The 24,698-nt window shown below is 35.4% G+C and overlaps 3 protein-coding genes, 1 long non-coding RNA gene and 1 other non-coding gene across 8 annotated transcripts; 2 read left to right on the top strand and 3 right to left on the bottom strand.

The window, feature by feature from the left end:
• Nucleotides 1–223: 223 nt before the first annotated feature.
• On the bottom strand, nt 224–3,455 carry LOC139868994 (uncharacterized). The gene is made up of 7 exons (XM_071857327.1): nt 2,831–3,455; nt 2,527–2,715; nt 2,004–2,095; nt 1,639–1,698; nt 1,460–1,529; nt 791–994; nt 224–628 (listed from the first exon to the last, which is right to left on the bottom strand). The coding sequence occupies exons 1-7, from the start codon at nt 3,374–3,376 to the stop codon at nt 224–226; spliced, it is 1,566 nt and encodes a 521-aa protein (XP_071713428.1). The 5' UTR covers nt 3,377–3,455.
• A 9,343-nt stretch (nt 3,456–12,798) lies between these two features.
• On the top strand, nt 12,799–14,175 carry LOC139865722 (uncharacterized). Its single transcript, XM_071853801.1, has 2 exons — nt 12,799–13,086; nt 13,681–14,175. Exons 1-2 carry the CDS (start codon nt 12,981–12,983, stop codon nt 14,028–14,030), a joined length of 456 nt encoding a protein of 151 aa, XP_071709902.1. The 5' UTR covers nt 12,799–12,980; the 3' UTR covers nt 14,031–14,175.
• Nucleotides 13,519–19,179, bottom strand: LOC139865721 (uncharacterized). Of its 4 annotated transcripts, XM_071853799.1 has the most exons (11): nt 16,597–16,697; nt 16,359–16,513; nt 16,213–16,277; nt 15,744–15,894; nt 15,361–15,466; nt 15,137–15,272; nt 14,984–15,048; nt 14,715–14,879; nt 14,465–14,537; nt 14,300–14,358; nt 13,520–13,957 (listed from the first exon to the last, which is right to left on the bottom strand). In XM_071853799.1, the coding sequence occupies exons 3-10, from the start codon at nt 16,253–16,255 to the stop codon at nt 14,318–14,320; spliced, it is 780 nt and encodes a 259-aa protein (XP_071709900.1). In that variant the 5' UTR covers nt 16,256–16,277; nt 16,359–16,513; nt 16,597–16,697; the 3' UTR covers nt 13,520–13,957; nt 14,300–14,317. The 4 variants fall into 4 exon arrangements, with proteins under 4 accessions (XP_071709899.1, XP_071709900.1, XP_071709898.1 ...); XM_071853798.1 differs by lacking the exon at nt 16,213–16,277 and having other exon boundaries at nt 13,519–14,022; XM_071853797.1 differs by lacking the exon at nt 16,213–16,277.
• On the top strand, nt 13,547–13,647 carry LOC139869664 (U6 spliceosomal RNA). The gene has a single exon (XR_011766248.1). It is a non-coding gene; the product is annotated as a U6 spliceosomal RNA (small nuclear RNA).
• A 163-nt stretch (nt 19,180–19,342) lies between the features above and the next one.
• On the bottom strand, nt 19,343–20,824 carry LOC139865723 (uncharacterized). The gene is made up of 3 exons (XR_011765082.1): nt 20,482–20,824; nt 19,532–19,582; nt 19,343–19,427 (listed from the first exon to the last, which is right to left on the bottom strand). It is a non-coding gene; the product is annotated as an uncharacterized lncRNA (long non-coding RNA).
• Nucleotides 20,825–24,698: the final 3,874 nt, after the last annotated feature.

Below are 24,698 nucleotides of genomic sequence, written 5' to 3'. Positions count from 1 at the left end.
AGACCTCCTCCAAAGAGACTCGGGCAATGACAGAGGGTCCAATCTTTTATGTCCAAAATGACCCACTATTGCAAAGATGCAACATTTATTCTGTATTTTCACATGATTGTTTAAAAGTAACTGTTGCCCATTATTATTTATCATATTCATAATGATGGAATGATCAAACAACTATTATAATCACATCACTACCTTAAACACCTATTGGTTCAATCAATCGTCATCAATCATGTTGCGAGGGCATAAGAACATAACTATGAAAACTGTCGGGAAATATAGCAGACGCAGGAGCTGAAGACATGCTGGTTCTTGAATCAGATTTCCTAAGCTGCGCATGAGATTCTGCTTCATGCTGGAACAATTTTACGAGCTCTTGTAACTCAAGTTTTCGGACCTCAACTTCCTCTTCCGTTGCAGGATTTTTCAGTCCAAGATAGAGTAAGCCAATGAAAATCAACACGATGCCTAAAAGGGCAAGAACACATGAAAATAAAAGAAACGCGTATGGTGAATTTTCCGATCCAGGGATTCCGTCCAAGTTTATCCCAAAGAGACCGGTGATGATAGAAAGAACAAGACCACAGCCACCAAAAACTCCTAGATTGTGCGTCACACGCAGACTTTTATCCTGTAAATTGTCACACAAGTGGAGACATCATCAGAGGCCTGCCCCGCCCATTTTGTCACCTCAAAATCTCTAGTATGGGATAAGAGATGGTATATTATCTAAAGAAACAAGATGAAGTAACTTACACCAGATTATATAGATGAAAAAAAGAGAAAATCATACTTGTAACCAGGCGCGAACACTACTTTGCATGACATCTTGTACTGTAAACAAACGCCCACGTACCGCTTCTTGCTCCTCAATCATTTGCCGAGTACTCTTAGTTATACCTTCAAGCAGACGTTTTGCTGCATTACCTCTCAAATGTTGGAGGAGCTCAAACACAATCTCTTCCCTAGCATGCAGAGACCACTTTACTCTTATAACCTTCAGAAGAAAAAGAAAAAAAAAAAAAAGCTATTCACGTTGATGATGGGTCGTAAATTTTAAGAATCGGGAACATAGACCGTTCTTTGTTTATTATATGCTTATGAGAGAAATGGCCTACAGACAATTAAATTATAGATGTATAAAGTTAAGGCTTAAGTGCATGGAAATGTAATAATATATGCTCCAACAGTCATAGTATGCAACAAAGTATGCGGGGTTGCAAGGTGTGTAATGAACTTCCATATTATTGCTATGGTATATATTTTGGTGATGTGTCAACTTGTAATGATGTCACAAGTCACCTCATACAACCGACACACAAGTGATATTACAATCAATGAACAAGTTTGTTACACAAAATGGAAACTTGAATAGTTTGATACACACTATGAATGTCAAGAGCAAAAATAATACATTTCCATGTACTAAAGCCTAAATTAAACTTGGATTACATTAGTATACCTGTGCAGATAGCCTTCGGATTTCTTGGTTTAATATTATGCTGAATAGATGCAGATCCTCTAGGTTTCTCCTATTAAATATATAAAAAGCTACGGACTTTAGAACTTGAGTAACACAATGTCATATTGACCACATTGCTTTTCAACCGCCATAAATGATTTGGATGAACTTTTAGTAACCTGTTCATAAACTTCAGCTCAACTTCATCTGCTGCTCCAAAGATGTATTTTCTAAATAATCTACCATAGATAAATAGAAAAAAGAGGAAGATTAAGAATACAATAACTTATATAATAAACTACAATAAACACGAACTAAGAGGGAATAAATGACTTGTCCAGATTTCTATTTTGCTAACTGAACTTTACATATTATACCAGATCATCCAACTTTTAAAATATGTCAAAATATTATTCAACTGCATAATCATATTAGGGAGTAAAAGACTGTTGATCATCGCAATTTGCCTTATTAAGGTTACATTACCTAATAAAGTTCATAATAAACTTTTTGCAAGTGAACAGCAAGAAAAGAGATTTTTCACCTATCATCCCAACGGGCAAGGCGACATGTTAGGAGTGCTATAAGCTCATGAATAGTTTGCGGCAAATTACCACCTCCTGCAGCAAGCAGCTCCTGTTGAAGAAGTCCATAGGTATGAACTCAATATGATGTAGATGTGGAAATTCGACCCATTCAATTATTAATCGGTCAATTCAAGTCATGTATTATCTATAAAATGTCAAAAAGTAACATACTAGCTTGAAAGTAAATGGTTTGAACTGGTCAAAAGCCTCCCAAAAATCACTTTCTTTAAAAAATTAGATCTCTATTGAAATAATCTAAGCTTCCTAGACATAACTGACACTAATTACTTATGAAAACAAGTTCGTTAAATTCAGACGATAAATGTTTGGGACTTTGGGTCGACCAAAGCCAACTCAACAGTCAACCTATATCAAAGAGTTGTCTGCTTTGACCTTTGACCTGTTACCCAACCCGCCCATCCGACTGGCCCAATTTACATTCCCTTTTAAAACTGTAATCAGATTGTTACGCGGATAAACCTGCACTTCTGAAACACCAAGGACGTTGATGTTTGTTGCATATCCTTTCACATGAAGTGTAGTAACTAAATAGTTCTGAGCATGCCATGATCTTAGTACTACAGGAATGTCATCTTCTTCAACATATGGATCACCTGCTGACTGTCCCAATAGTTCAAATAACAGTCCACCAGCAACCCTAACAGGAACCTGTGTAATAAAGACCACCAAAAACCATGAGACTATATCATTAAAACACACAAAAAAAAACATGCCAAATTAGGTTTCGGCTATACTTTCGTGCTATTAACTTTGGAGCTATTACCTCATATAGAAGGTGCTTCATACGCTCGCTTATAAGTTTGCTTTCATCTCGTAAAGCAATACTGATAGCCGGGTGAAGCCATTTCGAGTTACACAACCAAGAATTAACTGAAGTATGTCCCACATCAACATGACACCACCATGTAGGACCCACGGGCCGTTCTCGGTAAGGCACGGCAATATCTGCAACCGTGAGTTCATTATCATCGATATCAAATTCCGTATGTTGAGTTTCCCAGCAACCATCTACACTTACTGTGTCAGTAAGTTGATTAATTCTAGTCCAACCAATTGGTATCCAATAAATTCCAGTTGACAGATTGTCATTAACACTGCCTAAATGATGATTAGGATTAACACCTTCATCTATAAATTTTTCGGTTTGTCCACTTTTAGATCCTTGTTTCTTCGACTCATTTATATCTTGTGGTCTATACTTTCTGCGAAAACGTTTAGCTTCGAAAGCACAAATTAGGCCATCAGTCCACAGGGGACAACCCACAAGGGTATCCTTACCGGTTTGATGTTTCTGATTATTATATTTCATTTTTTTAATTAAAGCACATACATCACCAGCAGCTATGCAATCATTGCAGTTTTAGAATCAGAAATTGAAGAACTTCCCCCTCCTACAGAAGATGGATTAATCTGTTAATTCTGCCATTTTTATAAAGTTTTCATCCTTAATCCCACAAGGACTGTAGTTGAGACTTAAAACAATTCATCAAAAAATATTGACTGAGGTATTTCAATTCAGAAGCAATAAGCATTTATAAACTGCAAAAAACTTGCCATATTTTCGGGGTAAAACAATAGACTCTTTCTACCTCATATTTAAAATGAATTCCAGAAACATTTGAAGAATTTCTATAACTTCATACCAAAACAAATAAATCAACATTCAATCTGATACATGATCTGTATCAATAAACACAAAGCATATCAAACAATAACCGATTATAACTTTAAGTAAAAATTTGAAGAGATCAACTCGAAGTCAATATTCAACTACAGGCTTACTACATACATGACATGAGAATTATAGAAAAACAATATCTACCAGTTTTGACAGAGATGAATGTACTATCAATTCGAAAATCACCAATTCGCATAATCAACTTCCTAAAAATCCACTCCGACCTTACTACCTACATATTATGGTACTGATGATTTTAGAAATTATTATATGTTGAGTACTTGGGTAGAGTTTTGAAGTTCAGAATCCAAAACAATTGCTTACATCTAATCATATTAAACATGCAGCATGATGATTTTGAAGTGATAACGATTTTAGAATCGTGAAATCAACTTTCTAACCTGGACTGACTACTTACATATCACACACATAGCAAGCTAATTGTAGCAATATATTACAGAGTATCAATTCGAACACCAAACATACTACTCACATATTATGTTGATAATTCAAGCAAAGACGTTAACGATTTGAGAACAAATGCGTTCTAGTATCAATATCAATTTGAAGTTTATTATTCATAAAATCGACTTCCTAAAACTCAACTCCTAACTTCTGCGTACAATCACACATACATAACAATAACAATAACAATAACAATAAGACCCTCTTTAACCCTGGCGTGTTGGGTCATGTGTTGGCCAACACGCCTATAACCATGGTGTGCTGGTTCATGTGCTCAAGGCGTGCTTCAAGTGAGCACCGAAATTTTTCCCCATTTTTTAATTAGTTTTTATCCCCCTTTTCACCCAACTTCCAATCAGATTTTAACACATCACTCAACACGCCACTTAACACTCCACCCCATTACACACTGGTATGGCAGCACGCTCATCAAGCACCCCACCCCACCCAGCAACACGCCCATCATCCCCTTCAGGGATAAAGATGGTCTAACAATAACGATATACATAACTCTATAAAAATAATAACTAAGCAAATACGTTTCGATTTCAGAATAGGTTTACAGGTAATTCAACTCCAATTCTCCTAACTGATTAGTACAATTGTAGCGAAAAATGTTGGTTCGAAATTGGCTAAATCAACTTCAAACTAAGTATGTACGTAATAATTAACATGATGATATAATTGAGTAAAATGTTACCTATTTGAGAATTAGAGCTCGAGAGCTCGAGAGAGCTCGAGAGAGAGAGAGAGAGAGAGAGAGAGCGAGCGAGCGTGTAATTTTGAACGCTTATGTGAAGTTTACAGAAAGTGGCAAGCGACTCTGATCATGGGTCACCGATACTCGGTGGTTGCTAGAAAGTCCCTCACACTATTGCTAGTTTACAAAACAAGTCCATCAGATACAAAGGCCCTTTCATTAAATTTATTTGTTTATGGTATATTACTATATTTGGATTGGATGACCTAAACAAAACTTACCATTTACGGAGTATTTATATTTATATAGCTTATAAATGACAAAAATTTGTCATTAGTCTTTCAACTTTGTACCAAACGTCGTAGGTGATCTTAAATTATTTTTGACTTTGTTGACTTCGAACTAACGAGATATCTCATGGATGACCTTGGGTATAACAAAAGTTAAATTTTTGTCCATCAAGTTAAAACACATACACAACACGTGAGGTACTTTAGTCCATCTACATTAAAATATCTCCCTAATTAGGACACGTGAACATTATGGACCCAAATTAGATTTAATTTGGGAGATTTTTCAACGTAGATGGACTAAAATACTCTCACGTGTTGTGCATGTGTTTTAACTTAACGAGCAAAAGTTAACTTTCGTTATCAAGGTCGTTCGTGAAATATCTTAATATTTCGAGGTCATCGAAGTCAAAATAAAGTTTAACATCACCTAACAACATTTGGTACAAAATTGAAGGACAAACAAAATTTTTTTACCCTCATCAAAAACATAAGTAGCTACTATAAGTTTCTAAAAATCATGTCATCATGTGGAGTGGAGTTAAGAATGTTGTTTTTAAAAAAAATAAAATAAAATAAAAATAAAAGAAAATTGAAGACACTTCTTTCAATAAACTTAAAGACGCTACAAGCCTACAACAAGTCTTAAAATTAATGAAAGAAAATTTTGACATTGACTTTCATTCTCAAGATTATAAACATGTATGACATGTCCTCGGATTGAAAACAGTTCGTGTGATGGATCACTTTCATATCTTATGGGATTGACCATTCTATAAAGATATGTTCATAATATCGGATCAATGTTTTCAACCAATACCCAAAAAACCAAACTAGTACATTAACAAATCATGATGATGAAACAATTTTTTAAAGGCAAACTCACACACTCTATTGAAATTCAAACTCTCGATTGAAGGGGGTTCCTTAAAACCGCTAGCCCAATGGTCCTATAACGCAGAATCAATTAGTTACTTAAAAAGTTAATTACAAGTGAGAATAATGAGTAAAGTTTGGAGCAATATCTATATCTATATCTTATGGTGTTAAAAAGGAATCTATAATGGTCCATTTCAAAGAGTTGGGGGCATCTTTTTATTCTTTTTATTCCTTAACACTAACGCTGTGTTCTCAAGTTTTTTTTTAAGCGGAAAGGAGTGAGGTTGAAAGGGATTGAGAGTATATGAATGGAAAGGATAGTATTATAAAATAATTTTTGTGTATTCTTGAGTTGGAGTGAAAGTAAAAGAAAAAATAGAGAAATAACTTTTTTATATAGAGTATTAATTATATTTTTTTTAAAAGCACACAGAGTTTTATTTATTATTTATTGAATTTAAATCTTAACGATGAATTGATCTTTGATATCTAAACTGAATTATAATTATAATATATATATAATTTAAATATAATGATAAATGTGACTAAGGATTGGTACATATATATAACCTGCAAATTTTTATTAGTAAAAAAACCAATGGTGGATGGCTAGATGCTGTGAAGAGTCGTAGCAGTAGAAAAGATAAATATAAATAGAACCAAATAGGGTTATTAGGTGCTCCGTATATAATTGTAAGTATATAAAAATTACAATCCGTTCAAATCACCTCAAAATTGAGGTGATAGTAATTATGGAAAAAAAGCCTATATGATTTCCCCTCTAACCCTCTCCTCTCCTTTCCTATCTATTATGAAAAAAACTCAAGAATGCTTGATTAGTGTTTTATCCTTCTTTCCCCTTTCCTTTCTTTGTTAAAAAAAAACTCGAGAACGTAGTGTAAGGAAACAAGGTTCTAAAATAAGTGGTTTATAGTTTTATATAAGATACTGTTAGAGTATGGAGACATTTATACAAAACGAGAGAAAAAAAAAAAAAACTGTTTCAACACTTGCACGGATTTTGCAGATTTCGGTAAGCGTGAAACAGAGAAAAACAGATCAAAAACAGAGCAAATTGATTGTGCGCGGTGATGGTGCGCGGCGCGCTCCCTGCGCGCACTAGAGAAGTTTTGATCAGAAGGCTTGCTCGAAGTTTGGGAGTGTGCATGGCGCGCACGTTTAAGTGTGCACGGCGCGCACGATGTCTGGCAGCAAGTGGGCAACTTGCACACATGGGATCCGATCTTGATTGATTCTCCTTTCACTTTAGGTGCTTAGTGGGCTGCTTTACACCACTAATTGTGGCTGTGATCATGTCATTAGTGGGTGTAAAGCATGGCTAGTTGGTTTATCTTTCATGATTACTAGCACACTTGAAGATCAAGTTGTAGTTTGGTTGGTTTCTTGTTTGCTCTATATATAGAGCTCATTCATAGTCATTGTAACACACCACTCTCAAATATTCAGTAAATAAACGATCTCTAGTTGGTCCGTGGACTAAAGCAATCACAACGATTGCATATAACCACGTTATATCTTGTGTCGATTTACTTCTTCGCATTTATTATCTTTCGTTCATTAAGTGGGTTGAGTGATCTTGATAGTATCACTACTCGGCTAGTAATCTTGTAGAATTACTAGCGTTGTTTGGGTCCTAATATCCTAACAACTGGTATCTAGAGCACAAGGTTTCGTTAAGGGAACGATGGCGGAAGATGGAAAGTTTAGAATCGACCGATTCGATGGAAGAGACTTTGGCTTTTGGAAGATGCAAATTGAAGATTACTTGTATCAAAAGAAGCTACACCAACCCTTGTTAGAGACCAAGCCCGAAAGCATGGACGATGCCGATTGGACGCTTTTGGATCGTCAAGCTTTGGGTGCTATTCGTCTTTCACTTGCTAAGAACGTTGCATACAACGTTGTGAATGAGAAGACGACGTTTGCTTGCTTGAAAGCACTCTCTAACATGTATGAGAAACCTACAGCTGCAAATAAGGTATTTCTCATGCGTCAATTGTTTAATACTAAAATGAAGGAAGGTACGAGTGCAACGGATCATATCAATGAATTTAATAATATCGTTTCAAGACTTGAATCGGTAGAGATTAAGTTTGATGATGAACTAAAAGCACTTATCTTGCTTTCATCATTACCGGAAAGTTGGTCGGGTACGGTTACCGCGGTTAGTAGCTCTACGGGAACTACTAAGCTAGCGTTTGAAGCTATAAGGGATTTGATTCTTGGTGAAGATACTCGTAGAAGAAACTCGGGAGAATCGACATCCGGTTCTTTGTTAAGTACCGACAACCGTGGTAGAAAATTTGAACGCAGTGAGAAGAAGGGTAGGAAGAAGTCTAAGAAGAGGCATCCATCGAAAGATAGAAGTGAAGTTACTTGTTGGGGTTGCAATCAAAAAGGGCACTTTCAAAGGAATTGCAAAAATGGTTCCACGAAAGGTGTAAACTTGGCCGAAGGGGAAAGTGATGATGCACTTTTGTGTAGTGTTGAAAATTCTATGGAGTCTTGGATCTTGGATTCGGGAGCTTCGTTTCATGCTACTCATATCAAAAGCATGATGAAGAATTTTCGTTCATATCAAGGCAAGGTGAGATTGGCGGACAACAAGCAACTCAACATAGAGGGCATTGGAGATGTTGTTTTGAAGACTACTCTTGGTTCTAATTGGACTTTGAAGAACGTAAGGTACATTCCTAAATTGAAAAGGAAACTTATTTCGGTTGGTCAATTAGATGATGAAGGTAACGCGGTTACTTTTGAAAACCGCCAATGGAAGGTGGTTAAGGGTAGTAGTATTGTGGCTCGTGGACATAAAAGGGGAACACTTTATATGGTTGAAGTGTTTGATGAAGACACGGTGGTTGCTACGGTTAATGTTGAGTCCGAATCAACTCTATGGCATCGAAGACTCGGGCATATGAGTGAGAAGGGTATGAAGATGCTTGTTTCGAGTGGGAGAATTCCGGATTTGAAGAAGGTAGAACTTGGGTTTTGCGAACCATGTGTTTATGGGAAGCAAAAGAAGGTGACTTTTGGGAAATCAGGGAATGCACCTAAGTTAGAGAAATTGGAGCTCGTTCATACGGATGTGTTTGGTCCAACTAATGTAGAATCACATGGAGGTTCTCGTTATTATGTCACCTTCATTGACGACTCCACTCGGAAGGTATGGGTTTATTTTCTTAAATCTAAATCCGATGTATTTAATACTTTTGTGAAGTGGAAAGCTATGGTAGAAAATGAGACTAACTTGAAGGTTAAGTGCTTAAAGTCGGATAATGGAGGAGAATATGGTAGTCTTGAGTTTAAAGACCATTGTGCAAAGCTCGGTATTAGAATGTTGAAAACGGTACCGGAGACACCGCAACACAATGGGGTCGCCGAACGTATGAATCGTACGTTAAATGAAAGGGCTAAGAGTATGAGACTACATACCGGTTTGCCTAAAATGTTTTGGGCGGATGCGGTTAACACGGCGGCTTATTTGATAAATAGGGGACCCTCAACACCGTTGGGTTTCCGAATTCCCGAGGAAGAATGGCAAGGCAAGAAGGTGAGTTATGGTCACCTTAGGATCTTTGGGTGTAATGCATATGTGAAGACCAAAGATGCGGATAAAGACAAGCTTGAAGCTAAGTCAAAGAAGTGTATTTTCATAGGGTACGGGTCAGATGAAATGGGCTATCGTTGTTGGGACAACGAAGCTAGAAAAGTAATTCGTTCGCGAGATGTTACTTTTGATGAAGATTCGGTCTATGGCAAACCGGAAACGGGGAGTCCTAAACCGAGTCAAGTTACTTTTGACGATGTTTCTATTGATGATCTTGCAGGTTCTAGTGGGAGTACGGGAAACAATGATTTGCCGAATGACGGTGAGGTGTCGGGAAATGCTAATGATGGGGATGATTCGGAAAGCGGTGATGATTCCGAACATAGTACGAGTTCTAGTGATGAGGAGGTTACAAATGAAACCGGTCCAACCATTTCGGTTAATCCTACACTAAGACGCTCGACTAGAGTGCCCAAACCTAATCCTAGGTATTCTCCATCAGCAAACTACTTGCTCTATACCGAGAATGGTGAACCCGAAAGTTACTTTGAGGCAAGAAAAACAAAAGAATCCATACAATGGGAACTTGCCATGAAAGAAGAGATGGGATCACTTGAGAAGAACAAGACTTGGTCACTAGTGAAGTTACCTCATGATAAAAGGGCATTGCAAAGCAAATGGGTATATAGAATCAAGAATGAGATGGATGGCAAGAAAAGGTACAAGGCTCGTTTGGTAGTCAAAGGCTTTCAACAAAAGGAAGGGGTTGACTACAAAGAGATATTTTCACCGGTAGTTAAAATGACTACTATCCGTTTGGTACTTTCTATGGTTGCATCCGAAGACTTACATCTAGAGCAACTAGATGTGAAGACTGCATTCTTGCATGGTGATCTTGTTGAAGAGATCTACATGAGGCAACCCGAGGGCTTTGAGGTAAAGGGTAAAGAGAAGTGGGTTTGTAAGCTAAAGAAAAGTTTGTATGGATTGAAGCAAGCACCTCGGCAATGGTACTTGAAGTTTGATGATTTTATGAAGAAGATTGGTTTCTTAAGATGTGAAGCGGATCACTGTTGCTACTTGAAGAAATCCAAGTCTTCTTATATAATCTTATTGTTGTATGTTGATGACATGTTACTTGCAGGTTCAAACATGTCCGAAATTAACAAGTTGAAGGGATTACTTTCCCGAGAATTCGAGATAAAAGATCTTGGCGGTGCTAAGCAAATACTTGGCATGAGTATTGTGCGTGATCGTGTGAAGGGTACTCTATACTTGTCTCAATCCAAATATATTGAGAAAGTAATAGAGAGGTTCAACATGGAAGATTCAAAGGCTCGTTCTATGCCTTTGGGAAGCACCTTAAAGTTATCGAAAAGTCAATCACCAAAGACGGAAAGAGACAAGAAGGATATGGAAAAGGTTCCATATGCATCAGCCGTGGATAGTATTATGTATGCCATGGTTTGTACAAGACCCGATATTGCTCAAGCAGTGGGAGTTGTAAGTCGTTATATGTCTAATCCGGGAAAAGAGCATTGGGAAGCGGTCAAATGGTTGCTTCGTTATTTGAAAGGTACTTCTAATATGGGATTGTGTTTCTCCAAAAACAATCTCATACTTAGAGGTTATGCGGATGCTAATTTGGGTGGATGTGATGATTCGGGGAAAAGCACTACGGGTTATGTTTTCACAATGGGGAAGACGGCGATTAGTTGGTTATCTCGATTGCAAAAGAGTGTTGCTTTGTCAACCACCGAAGCCGAATACATGGCTATTGCTGAAGCTTCTAAAGAGCTAGTGTGGTTGAAGAACTTCTTAGGCGAGTTGGGTAAAAGACAAGACTATTGCGTCTTGTATTGTGATAATCAAAGTGCGGTTCATCTTGGGAAGAATCCGGTGTTTCATAGTCGAACGAAACACATCAAGATAAGGTATCATTTTATTCGACAACATATAAATGATGGCACTTTATTCTTGGAGAAAATCCTTGGTACGAAGAATCCTGCCGATATGTTTACTAAGGTGGTTACAACGGAGAAATTGAGGTTTTGCATTACCTCAATTGGTCTTCTCATGAATTGATGAGAGAAGACCCCAACTAGAGATGTGAATGGTGTTACAAGTTTAACAAGTAGTATTGAAGACCTTTTATCGAAAGTCTACTCATCCGAAGTATGTGTTGAGCGTGCGTGTCCCAAATGGTATTTGGCGGTAATCGAAGGTGGTTTAATGTTCTTGGTTAATTCATTGATATGATTGGAGTTTTGTTCAAAGTCTCCAAGTGGGAGATTTGTTAGAGTATGGAGACATTTATACAAAACGAGAGAAAGAAAAAAAAACTGTTTCAACACTTGCACGGATTTTGCAGATTTCGGTAAGCGTGAAACAGAGAAAAACAGATCAAAAACAGAGCAAATTGATTGTGCGCGGTGATGGTGCGCGGCGCGCTCCCTGCGCGCACTAGAGAAGTTTTGATCAGAAGGCTTGCTCGAAGTTTGGGAGTGTGCACGGCGCGCACGTTTAAGTGTGCACGGCGCGCACGATGTCTGGCAGCAAGTGGGCAACTTGCACACATGGGATCCGATCTTGATTGATTCTCCTTTCACTTTAGGTGCTTAGTGGGTTGCTTTACACCACTAATTGTGGCTGTGATCATGTCATTAGTGGGTGTAAAGCATGGCTAGTTGGTTTATCTTTCATGATTACTAGCACACTTGAAGATCAAGTTGTAGTTTGGTTGGTTTCTTGTTTGCTCTATATATAGAGCTCATTCATAGTCATTGTAACACACCACTCTCAAATATTCAGTAAATAAACGATCTCTAGTTGGTCCGTGGACTAAAGCAATCACAACGATTGCATATAACCACGTTATATCTTGTGTCGATTTACTTTTTCGCATTTATTATCTTTCGTTCATTAAGTGGGTTGAGTGATCTTGATAGTATCACTACTCGGCTAGTAATCTTGTAGAATTACTAGCGTTGTTTGGGTCCTAATATCCTAACAGATACTAATACTAATAGTAACAACAATAAAGTGCTTTATTCTCTGTTTTTAGATTATTCGTTACACGACTTTCATTTGCATATCGGGAATCAATTACCTTTAGAGCGGATGATAAATAAGTTTCTTTGTCAAACAATGTGAGTACACCGAGTGTGCCAAAAGATGCTCAAGAAAACGTAGATAAATCGTTTAAGATGACCTTTTTGCTAGCAATAAAAGGATCAGCTTTAAGATGATTGAAATATATGCTATTTATAAAAGAGAAAGAACACGGTAGGTAAAAATATACGATTATATAAAGGCGAAAAACTAGCTAACATGGGTGTTAAGGAGCTAATTTTACTGTTATTGGTTCTCCACTGCTTGTGTTCTCCTGCATCATTTGTTCCAGATGGCATTCCAGATGGCAAGAATTTTGTTTCAGGTTCTCTCTGTATATATATATGTATATGTGTGTGTATGTGTGTGTGCTTGCCTAGGCATGTATCTTTTGGGGAAGCTATGTTAAGAAATATGTTGACTTTCGAGGTCAAACAAGTATATATAAGGATTCAAATTATGAAGGATTCATTAGGTTAATACTAAGAAAATTTTACTTTTAGTATTCAGCATGAAGTTTAATATTATCTTTCTTTGTTTGTTTTATATAAATATTGAATCTTTTAACTTGTCCATTTGACCTGAACAAAGTCCTGTTTTCTGCAACATGAGTGTTTTAAATGGGTACTTAAAACCTACTAGAGATGGAAACTTGAATAAGTATATTTTCGAGTTAATTATAAATTTTAAAAACATTGAAATCAGAAGTTGAAACAGCGCCTGATGATTACAACATCAAGAAGTTATCTTTATAATCAAAACAGCAAACGATAGTGACACACATGGTCCCTTCTGGACATCCGATAAAATTGGAACGATACTGAGAAGATTAACATGGCCCTGAGCAATCATAACATGCACAAATCAAGAAATGGTTTTAAAAAATCAATAACTAAAAAGGGTGTTATACTTTTTGCAGAAAGTACACATAAGAAGATGGAAGGTAATCAAATAGACAAAAGCAATTGTACAATTGATGGTAGTAGCGTAATAGTAAACCAAAGCAAGTATATATCTGCTCTTGCGGGGGGTAAACATGGTGGACGGTCAGTAGGAAACGGCGGAAATGGCGGCGGAAATGAAGGTCAGACCACCTCTTCTCCACAAAACGGCGGCAACGGGGAGATCCCTGTATATGCAGCCGGTGGTGCATCAGGTCAGCGTAGAAACGAAAAAGGTGATGCTGCAATTTGTTCCTATAAAGAGGGGTTTGCAGAGCTCATGGTTACAACATTAGTATCTCTTTTGTTGCATTATATTCCTATGTAGAATGCAGGAGTTAACATGACATAAAATTATTAAGATGCACTATTAGTAGAGTATAGTTTGTACACAAGTATAACAATTTGTATAGTAACAGTTAATATGTGGCGTATGTGTGAATCGATATGTATAACGTTGATATCTTTTGTCAAACAATTTCGAATTCAAATTCGAATATTGCTAAAAAGATGCCACGTATAATGCAAAACAAAATGATAGACTGCTTTTCCATTCGGATATACTGGTATTAAAAGTCTATCATGATACCACCTTACCTTGTCTGATAAAACTGCTTATGCAAGTTCAGTTACTTTTCCAATAGCAACCGTTTTTCCTGCAGCAAGACCAAAACATTATATTGAATTTATATTAACTTATAGGGTTTAAAGATAATAATACTACATAAAAATTAGTCAAGAAAATTTGTAACAGCTGTTAACCTTCGGAACGAAGAGCGAACCGCCCAAGCTGTTGAAAATCAGAAAACTTCTCTACGCATATCTTATTTGTCACCTGAGAAAAAAATAACAAACTTAATTGACATAATAATGTCAGAAAAAGAGAACCCGATGAAGAATTTATTGGCTTAAATTTGATCAAAAATCAAAATTCAAGGGAAAACCTGAAATAAGAAAGCAACAGAACGTAATAACATGCTAAAGAAAACTAGATATTTATTAAAAAACCAACCTGAATACGGCATATGACAATAGCACCATTCTTCACGAAAAAAGCTTTCTTTTTCATTGGTTCCCGAGTCTTCGAATCAATCTGCTGCATCAGCTCAAGAATCTCACAAACTTCAACCACAGAGTGAATATGCAATACAGCATTGTACCCAGTTGTAAAGATAGCCTAACATACCAGTAACAAAAATTAATATAACAAACTCAAGAATAAATAATAAAAAAACATGGAGCAAAGTTTAATGAAATTAAATTATATTTAAGTCTGCATACGTTATCCGGCAAATCAAGAATACGCAACTCAGCAACGAACTCATTAACTGCAGCTATAGGTTTTTCTGCATAAAACAACGAAAAATAAACCCCGTATAAGTTTAATGTACTAAAGTTTAGTGATTAAAAGAAAACAAAAAGAAGATAGCATACCAAGGCTAGAAAGAACAAATCCCGATAGGATATCGTCATCTTCAATCCCAGAGACTCGGACTCGTAGATTCTCACCAGGCCCTGCACTCCTAACTTTATCTCCATCAATAAAAATGGCAACAACTTTAACTTGAACCTGCATTAATTTATAGCAATAAAATGTTCACAAACATTTATTAGGTATTAAATATTTAGTAGAATAAGCATATCACTAATTAAAGGACCTTATTTGGCATAATGAGCAAGCTATCGCCCTCTCGCACACTACCGGACTCTACTTTTCCCATGACAACAGTCCCCAGGTCTTCGGATTTGTCGATAATAGGCATTCTGGAAGTTAAAAGGGTATAAAACTATAAAAGATTAAAATGACTAAGATATTAATTTATTCTCTCAAATAACTTGACCATCTCAATTTACCCATCATTAATATTCTTAAGCATGACACGAATACAACCAACCCACTCAAATGTGAATTTGTCAACTTTTAGCTGAAAGAAACCAGCCAGACATCATTTGTCATGTCTCGATTTGTAATTTAAACGAGTGTCGATGAAGTCCCGCAAAGAAACTAACAGATAAATGATTAGCCAACAAATGATAATACCTGAATGGACCGTTTGGATCAGGTAATGGAACATTAATCACGTCAAGTGCTTCAAATAGACATTGACCATCCCACCACGGGCACACATTCTTTTCAACTCTTGTTTGCATATTCGTACCATCAAGTCCAGATACTGGCAGAAACTGAATATCTGCAAATGAGTAATATTTTTAAAGCAGGGACCATATTTAGATGTAAAAACACATTTAAGCAAGGACCGTTTTAATGGAAACATTTTCTTCCAACTGCAAGTAAATTCAAAAATCAGTTTTTGAAATATCAAAAACTGTGAATACACAGTATATTATTCTTTAATGTCTTTCGTATAAAGGTAGAAAAACTACAACGACAACGCATATCAGAGTTAGTTATAACTGACAAAATAACAATTTACTATTCATTGTAGACGGTGAGCATAAACATCTAAAGATGAACCTACAGCATATAGTAGATGAATATATTTGTTTACCTTTCTTTACATTGTAGCCCGAGGACTTAAGAAACGGTACCATTTGGGATTCAATTTCATCTTACCTATTAAATTATGTAGCAATTAAGAAAAGAAAACAATTTGATAAATATCAAGCAATCATTGCCAAAAGAAAAAACAAGCACCTCTGCTTTGACCAATTAACAGTCGGGTCATCCATTTTATTGACAACAACAAGCAACTTAGAAACATCCAATGTCTTTGAGAGTTGAACATGTTCACGAGTTTGTCCACCGTTCTCATACCCAATTTCAAATTCCCCTTTTCGAGCAGAAATAACCTACGAAAGAGAATTCACTAAGAAACATGTTCTGATACTATAGTTGAAAGACAACAAAAATTGGTGGAAGCAGATGTTTTTACCGGTACACCTAGCCAGCTATAAAAGCACCACTAATCATATTAGGTACATAATTTTTGTGACCCTGAAAACATCAGAAATGAATCATGAATGGCTCTTTTACACAAAATAAACTTTATAATATAAACTTTATAATATTATAAATTATAATATATATATATAGAGGGCAGGAAGATTTCGATACAAGGCTTCCAGGATCAACTCATCGTGCCAGGGTCCCCCTCGAACGAGAGCTGGGTCCACTCATCGCTGCTCAAGACCGAGGGGTGCGCCACGTCGCAGCGTGTGCTCTACTGCGCCGTCCACCACATCGGGGCTATAGCCTAGCTCTGATACCACTTGTAAGGATCGTATAGCCCAAACACAATATACTGCAATATAAGCCCAAGAGTCCATCCTTTTCTAAAACCAATTGGTGATAGAGGGACTTTCCCTTAAACTTATATACATACATTTGTTTTATCCCATGACCGATGTGAGACTTTGGTTTGCACCCTTACAATATATATATATATATATATATATATATATATATATATATATATATATATATATATATATATATATATATATATATATATATATATATATATATAGTGGTAGGATCAAGAGGGAAGTAACCAATCGGGGGGAAGCGGGGGGAAGCAAAAACTTTTTTTTTTCGTTTTTTGAAAAAACTTTGTTCACGAACATTATAGATGTGATGAAAATAAGAACATTTAGTAGAGACACTTTGTGATAAATGTTTTTATTTTGGTGGGAAAACGCTCGAAGAAGTAATATATAACAATTATCGTGTTTTTCGAGCGTATGTTGAAGTTTTAGCTATTGGGGTTTAGATATTAGAGTTTAGATATTAGGGTTTATAGGGTTTAGATATTAGGGTTTAGAAATTTAGAGTTTAGGGTTTAGATTTAGGGTTTAGATTTAGGATTTAGATTGAGTTTTTAACACGAACGGTTTAGAGTTTAGGGTTTAGGGTTTAGGGTTTGGTGTTTTGGGTTTGGTGTTTTGGGTTTATGGAATAAACCCAAAACACCCATAAACCCAAAACACCAAACCCAAAACCCTAAACCCTAAACTCTAAATCAGGCTAAATTTTACTTCACAAAACATGAAAAAAAAACGTTCATATTATTCACGAACAATATTATCTTGAATGTTATTTTTGTCGATCGTTTTCCCTCTTAAATAATAGCATTCATCACGAAGTGTCTCTTCTAAATGTTCATATTTTCGTGTGATCTTGATGCCGGGAAAAAAAATTCCAAAAAAAACGAAAAATTTTTTTTTTTGCTTCCCCCCGATTGGTTACTTCACCATTGATCATGCCCACATATATATATATATATATATATATATATATATATATATATATATATATATATATATATATATATATAGTGGATTGGTCCACTATATAGGGGCACGATCCATGAATAAGCTTAAAAGGAGTACAAACGGGATAAGCAAAATAAAATTTTTTTTTTTTTGAATTTTTTTTTACATTCATAAATCTGCATTAAAATGCACCTCTAATCAATTTTTTTCATAAAAAAAAAAAGTTCAAAATCTTTCAAAAATCGATGATGAATGGTAAAATTAACCATTCATCGGGTTAATTTATCATTCATCTTGTTTACGATGAATGATAAAATTAATCAATGCTAAAAAAAACCAGATGAATGGTTAAATTAACCATTCATCTGTTTTTTTATCATTCATCATAAACAGATGAATGGTTAAATTAACCATTCATCTGCTTTTTTTAGCATTGATTAATTTTATCATTCATCGCGAACAAAAATGAATGATAATTAACGAGATGAATGGTTAATTTTACCATTCATCATCAATTTTTACCATTCATCATCGATGTTTACCATTCATCATCGATTTTCGAACGATTTTGTTAAAAAACTTTTTAAAATTTTTTCGTTTTCTTCTATTTGCATATTAAAGGATCGTTTTTTTAAAAAATTTTTTTTTGAAATTTTACTTATCCAGTTTGTGCCCCATTTAGTGCTTATCCATGGATTGGTCCAATATATATATATATATATATATATATATATATATATATATATATATATATAATGTAAAGTAACTATAAAGCCCAGTTTGGCTCACGAAATCCGGAATCCAATGGGAGCCGGCTGTATTGGAATTGAATTTAGACACGTGGCGTGTCTAAATTTAATTCCAATTCCGCCAGAATCTTATTGAATTATGTGAGCCAAACGGGGTCCAAGTATTGTCGGGCATTCTACACAAATTTCAATTACGAGAAAAGGAAGATACCGGTGCATCTAGTATGGTAAATCGAGTAGTGTCTGTTTCAAAATGAGCTATGCCAACTTGAACAGTTTTCCTCTATAATAATGAGCAATAAACATTAGCAGATAAAAAAGTGACATTTAAAAAAAAAAAAAACAAATCGATGCAAGAAACAGATATATACCTTTAGCCTCTCCTCTTCATTTGTATTCGTAATATATGCCATGTACCAACTCTCATCAACTTGGCCACTAAGATATAGTATCTTGCCTACAATTGTACTCTTCCCAGCATCTTCAGTCCATATATATTACTAGTAAATAAAAAAAAAGTTTCAAAAAAAGTTACTATGATAAGGCACCCTAATGCAGCATGATCTATAACAAGAACAGATTTGAATATAATGCTCTATAAACAATCTATACATGATTAGAAAAAGGATGTTGATATGTTCACATACCGACATGACATTGACCAATGAATACAACATTTAAGTGTCTCTTCTTATTACCCTGCACCTCCTCATTATATTCTGAAGCAGACGTCACTTCGTTCCCTATAAACATTATAACTCATCAACATATAACATTAAAATTTTTTGAAAGTTTCCGAAAAACTGAAACTCTTTGTGAGAATAAAAAACAATCAATATAAGTATACCAACTGAGTCAAGCTGCAATGGACGGATGTCCTCCTCAATATTATCTAAAACTGATACATAAAACAAGTTCAACAAAGCACTTCAATTACTACATACATATATACATACAGTATCCACAAATATAGCATCAAACATGATTTCGTTAAAAAATAAATTACAGTAAAGTTGTACAACAATTAGCACGAAATGTTTTGATTCACATTGAATGAGGCTTACCCATTCGAGCAAGATGAAGAGGACAATTATCGACTTTACTATATTTGACGACACGTATATATACACAAGGTTGCAAAATTCGCTATTCGGGAATTAATCGGTCGGGATTTTGGAAGGATTAATCGTCAATTCGGGGATTAATCGGAGATTAATCGGATTGTACTATATACATTTAAATAGTAAATTTTAAAAATTATATGTGTAACTATAGAAAAAACCATAAATATAAAGATAATTTTTGACATAAGTGTCTAAAAATTTTCATTTTGCTTCAAAACTATAAAATTCTAGTTTAAATCCATGTTAAATGTTAACAATTTTTTTACTTTGACTGACTTTGATTACCAAATTCAATTTTGATCCATCAATTGACGTTGACAGTTTAATTAAACGGATTTTTGTAATTCGGAACGGATTGCTCCTAAAAATGATTAATCGGGGATTAACCGGCGAGTAATCGAGTTTTTTACAACACTGTATATACACCTGAAACTGAAAAAAAAAAAATAGATTTAAAAATTAGTACTAGATATGTTGATATTGAAATTGATAAATATCGAGACTAAAAGAAAATAATTCGCCTGCGTGTGCTTGGTTGAAACGTACCAAATTGAAATACGAGATGTTCGTGTTTAATGTTGTAATTAATATTTAGTTAATATTTATCGTGAAATTGCTAAACAAGTTATACTTGTTGGAGATCAAGTTAAACTTGTAAAATAAAAAAACTTACGAACGAAACTTGGCACTGCTCTAGTTTTATGAATTGTGCAATCGTTCAACGGAAGTATGAAACTGTGAAACACCTCAATCATGTTCAATGCAGGGGTCTTTCCTTTGTTTGTTCACATGATAGGATCTTTAGATCAAGGAACAAGAATCGATGACGAATTTGGATCAGATAAGTGATGAACAATGAAGAACATGTGATAAACAAGATGAACAATCAAGAACTCAAACAATAACAGCTGATATAATCAAGATTACATGTATAAAATTGATAAACGATTACAATAAACAAATACACGAATCTAGACTAATCACTTTGTCATTTTCATGGTGTTTGGAGCATCAAATCACCATGGAACCTCTCCACCATGAAGGTGAATAGGTGGAGCTCACCTTTCACTCTCTATATGTGCTCACACTAACTTTGGAGGTGCTCGAATGACAAATGAACCAAGAAACTCTTTATATAGGCATCTGTCAGCTCGAGTCCCATATATTTAAACGTTTAGTCACATATGCTCATGTGACGTGAGTTTACTTGTTCAATACAATCCTAGGTGTACAATATAATAATAAACGTTATTCGCCCAGCAACGGCCATACAAATATGCATCAACAAATTCCACCTTAGACGTTGCTGGCGAATTATTGTAAACACCTCTTGCAATCTTCAGCCAATCACTGCAGTAGTACCATAATCTTTATGAATCACAAGCTCCATCAAAAGTCTTCCAGAATACGTAAAAACTCAAACTTCGAACATCAATGTTTCCGCTCATTGAAGTCGAAATGCTAATAGTCATCCTGTAGTTTCTTCAAACTTCACTCGTATGTGTTACCCATAGTACTAAAGCAACCAGATTCCCCCTAAGACTGAACTCGATCAAATTCCTGATGTTCTAGTCTTCATACAAACCAATAAGCTCGGTATCGTCAACTGTAAAACTTCCCCCTCTTCTAATAGCTGCATCCTAATAAACTTTGTAAAGCACGTGTCGTCCTTATGACTCAAACATTATAGGCATATAATAGAGGCATCCATCCCACAACTAACGATCCCAAACATATCAATAAGTACTCCAATTAATCACAAAGAATGACAAATGTATGATCCTGTGATTGCGTAAAAATAACCCACAACAAATTCCCTCTAAAATGCAGAATCAACAAAATGCGGAAGATAAAATATAACGTCATTGGCCCATAATAGTCGTATGCTCCCGACTACCCCACAATAACATCTCAAAAACAAGTGTTTCCGTACTCACTTACTAAATAAGTCTAACAGACAAAGGAGGTTATCCACTAAACTTTATAAATCAATGCTTCAGTGAATAGTAAATTTCTCTCACATCTCAATCTCATCTCAAACATATCTCGATCACATCTCAATCACACATCAATCGGTATATCTGACTTTGTTAGTTGATAAACACATAAGCACATGGGTTGAATCTTTAAAAATAAAGGACGGTTGAGAAGATATAATCACTAACAAGCTTCAAGGACCATGGTTGAAAAATTCACAAAACTTTAGGGATCAAGAGTGTAAAGTTTGAAACTTCAGGGACCAAAAGCGTAAATTTTCTAAAGTTCAGGGGCGAAAAATTAAATTTTTAGAAAGTTGAGCGACCAAACGTGAAAATTTTGAAAAAGTTTCAAAAATTTTGCACTAGAAGTCCCTGGGGTTTAACTGCTGTTAAATATTTAACTGATAAGGACTAATAACGTTAAGTATTTAACATTGAAGTTTAACAGCCGTTAAGTGTGACATGGGTATGGATCTTGGGTCAATGAATCCGCATCACATGGTTAAGTGATGTTATACGGCTGAAATTTTAAAATAAAAGGAATCTTTCAGTTTCTAGAAGGTAGGGGACAAGGAGACAAGAAGAATAAAGCACATGGGACCCAGCTGTCAAAGTTTACCTTAATTACGAAAATGCCACCCATCACTTTTCATTTTTTTCTTTGATTTTTTCGGCGGCCGGAGATGGTGGTGCTGTGGTGATTCACGGCGGTGGACATGGAAAATAGCTCAAACCTTCATGAAACTCATGAAATCTTGTAGGAAGGAGTGTTGGAACCCGCTAAACACAAACCCATTAACGGATTTCACCAGAACATGACCAAAATTGATGAACAAATCGAAATCTGTCCCCATTTTTTTCAAACCGAAAAATCTTCATAACTCGAACATAACAACGAATTAGAAGCTGTAACTTTGAGGAATTAATCACTAGATGATCACAAAGCTTTACAAAGTCATAGTTTTATCCAATTCGTGCTAAATCACCAAAACCTAAAATAGTCAACAAAAGTCAAACTGAGATCCAAATTTCAATTTCATCAAATTGCAACAGATTAATTGGTTCTAGTTTGATCTTTGGCTCCGATACCAGTTGTTTGTTCACATGATAGGATCTTTAGATCAAGGAACAAGAATCGATGACGAATTTGGATCAAATAAGTGACGAACAATGAAGAACATGTGATAAACAATATGAACAATCAAGAACTCAAACAATAACAGCTGACATAATCAAGATTACATGTATAAAACTGATAAATGATTACAATAAACAAATACACGAATCTAGACTAATCATTTTTTCATTTTCATGGTGTTTGGAGCATCAAATCACCATGGAACCTCTCCACCATGAAGGTGAAGAGGTGGAGCTCACCTCTCTCTCTCTCTCCCTCCCTCTCTCTATCTCTCTCTCTCTCTCTCTCTCTCTCTCTATTTATGTGCTCACACTAACTTTGGAGGTGCTCGAATGACAAATGAACCAAGAAACTCTTTATATAGGCCTTTGTCACCTCGAGTCCCATATATTTAAACGTTTTGTCACATATGCTCATGTGACGTGAATTTACCTGTTCAATACAATCCTAGGTATACAATATAATAATAAATGTTATTCGCCCAGCGACGGCCATACAAATATGCATCAACATCTTTTCCACTGGTTCTTGAATTAATAATGGGCCTGAATTTGGGCCTATTATATGGGCTTTAATAAACATTAAATTTCGGGTAATCAACATTTATATGGGCTTTAAAATTTTGAGCAAGCATGTTGAGAAAACTATATGGTCAATGTTTTATAACGGTATTATCTGGATAATGTAAAGCCATTAAATTTACATATATAGGTATAGGTCAAGGCTGGTCCCGAGATTTAAAGGCCTAAAATGAAGTAAAAAAACAAAAAAAGCCTTTAAGCCTTAAGGAATAATATAAACTATTTAAAAAGGGTCTTTCGACTTTGCTAGTATGCTAGTGGACTTTGATTTCTCTTTTTTCTGGGGTCTTGATTGTTGTTTTTAGACCTTTTGTGCTTTGCCTTTGATGCTTTAGTTGTGTTTCCCTAGTTCCTCTACTTCTCAAATCTCCGACTATATTTATATATAAAAAAAATAGGGCCCCTAAAAATCATGGATCCTGAGCGATCGATCACTTTGTTCCCCCTTCGGACCTCCCTGTATCAGGTATGTATGTATTGTATCTAAATACTACAGTACATACAAATGACTAATGCTCAATAAAACTGGTCATAAATGTTAGCCGACCATTATAAGAGCCTTGACCCACTGTTGTAATTTAATAAGTTTAGTGCTTACATGCTTTTGCCTTTTATGAGTGCTTGTAATATTTAATCATATTAGTGCTTGTATACTAGTGCCCATCATGAGTGCTTGTAATATTTAATCAGAATCAGATTACCAATGGCCGATGGTTGGCTATTTAATCTGATGAGTGTTGTAATCGGTCTTGAAGAAAATAAGATAAACATCTTCGATATCTAACATGGTATCATGAGCTATCCTTTTTTTTTCTTTTCTTTCTTTCTAAATCTGTTTCCTTCACCACAGCTACTGTATTATCGTTTATTATTCTTTGCATGTTCTTCCAATACCAATTTTGAATGTAATTAAAACTCATGCAAAAGAGCAGAAGAAACTTATTTCTTGGTTGATAAATAGATTAAGGTACATATTCGTCCTTTTTCTTCTAAACCTACTGCCCCCATCACAACCACTATCAAGCCATCTGCTTCATCATGGCAACCTCCAACTATGATAAAATATATACCGTTACATCGGCCACTCATCTAATACCCGTAAAACTTAATCTTGAAAAGTTGAATTATTCTCACTGGAAAAAATTGTTCACCACTCACTGCGCTAGTTTCAATGTTCTAAAGTTTATTCTTG

Source organism: Rutidosis leptorrhynchoides, chromosome 9 (genome assembly GCF_046630445.1).
Source record: "Rutidosis leptorrhynchoides isolate AG116_Rl617_1_P2 chromosome 9, CSIRO_AGI_Rlap_v1, whole genome shotgun sequence".
In the NCBI taxonomy this organism is placed as follows: Eukaryota; Viridiplantae; Streptophyta; class Magnoliopsida; order Asterales; family Asteraceae; genus Rutidosis; species Rutidosis leptorrhynchoides.
The sequence above is the reverse complement of the archived record's forward strand: the minus strand, read 5'-3'. Positions and strand labels throughout refer to the sequence as shown.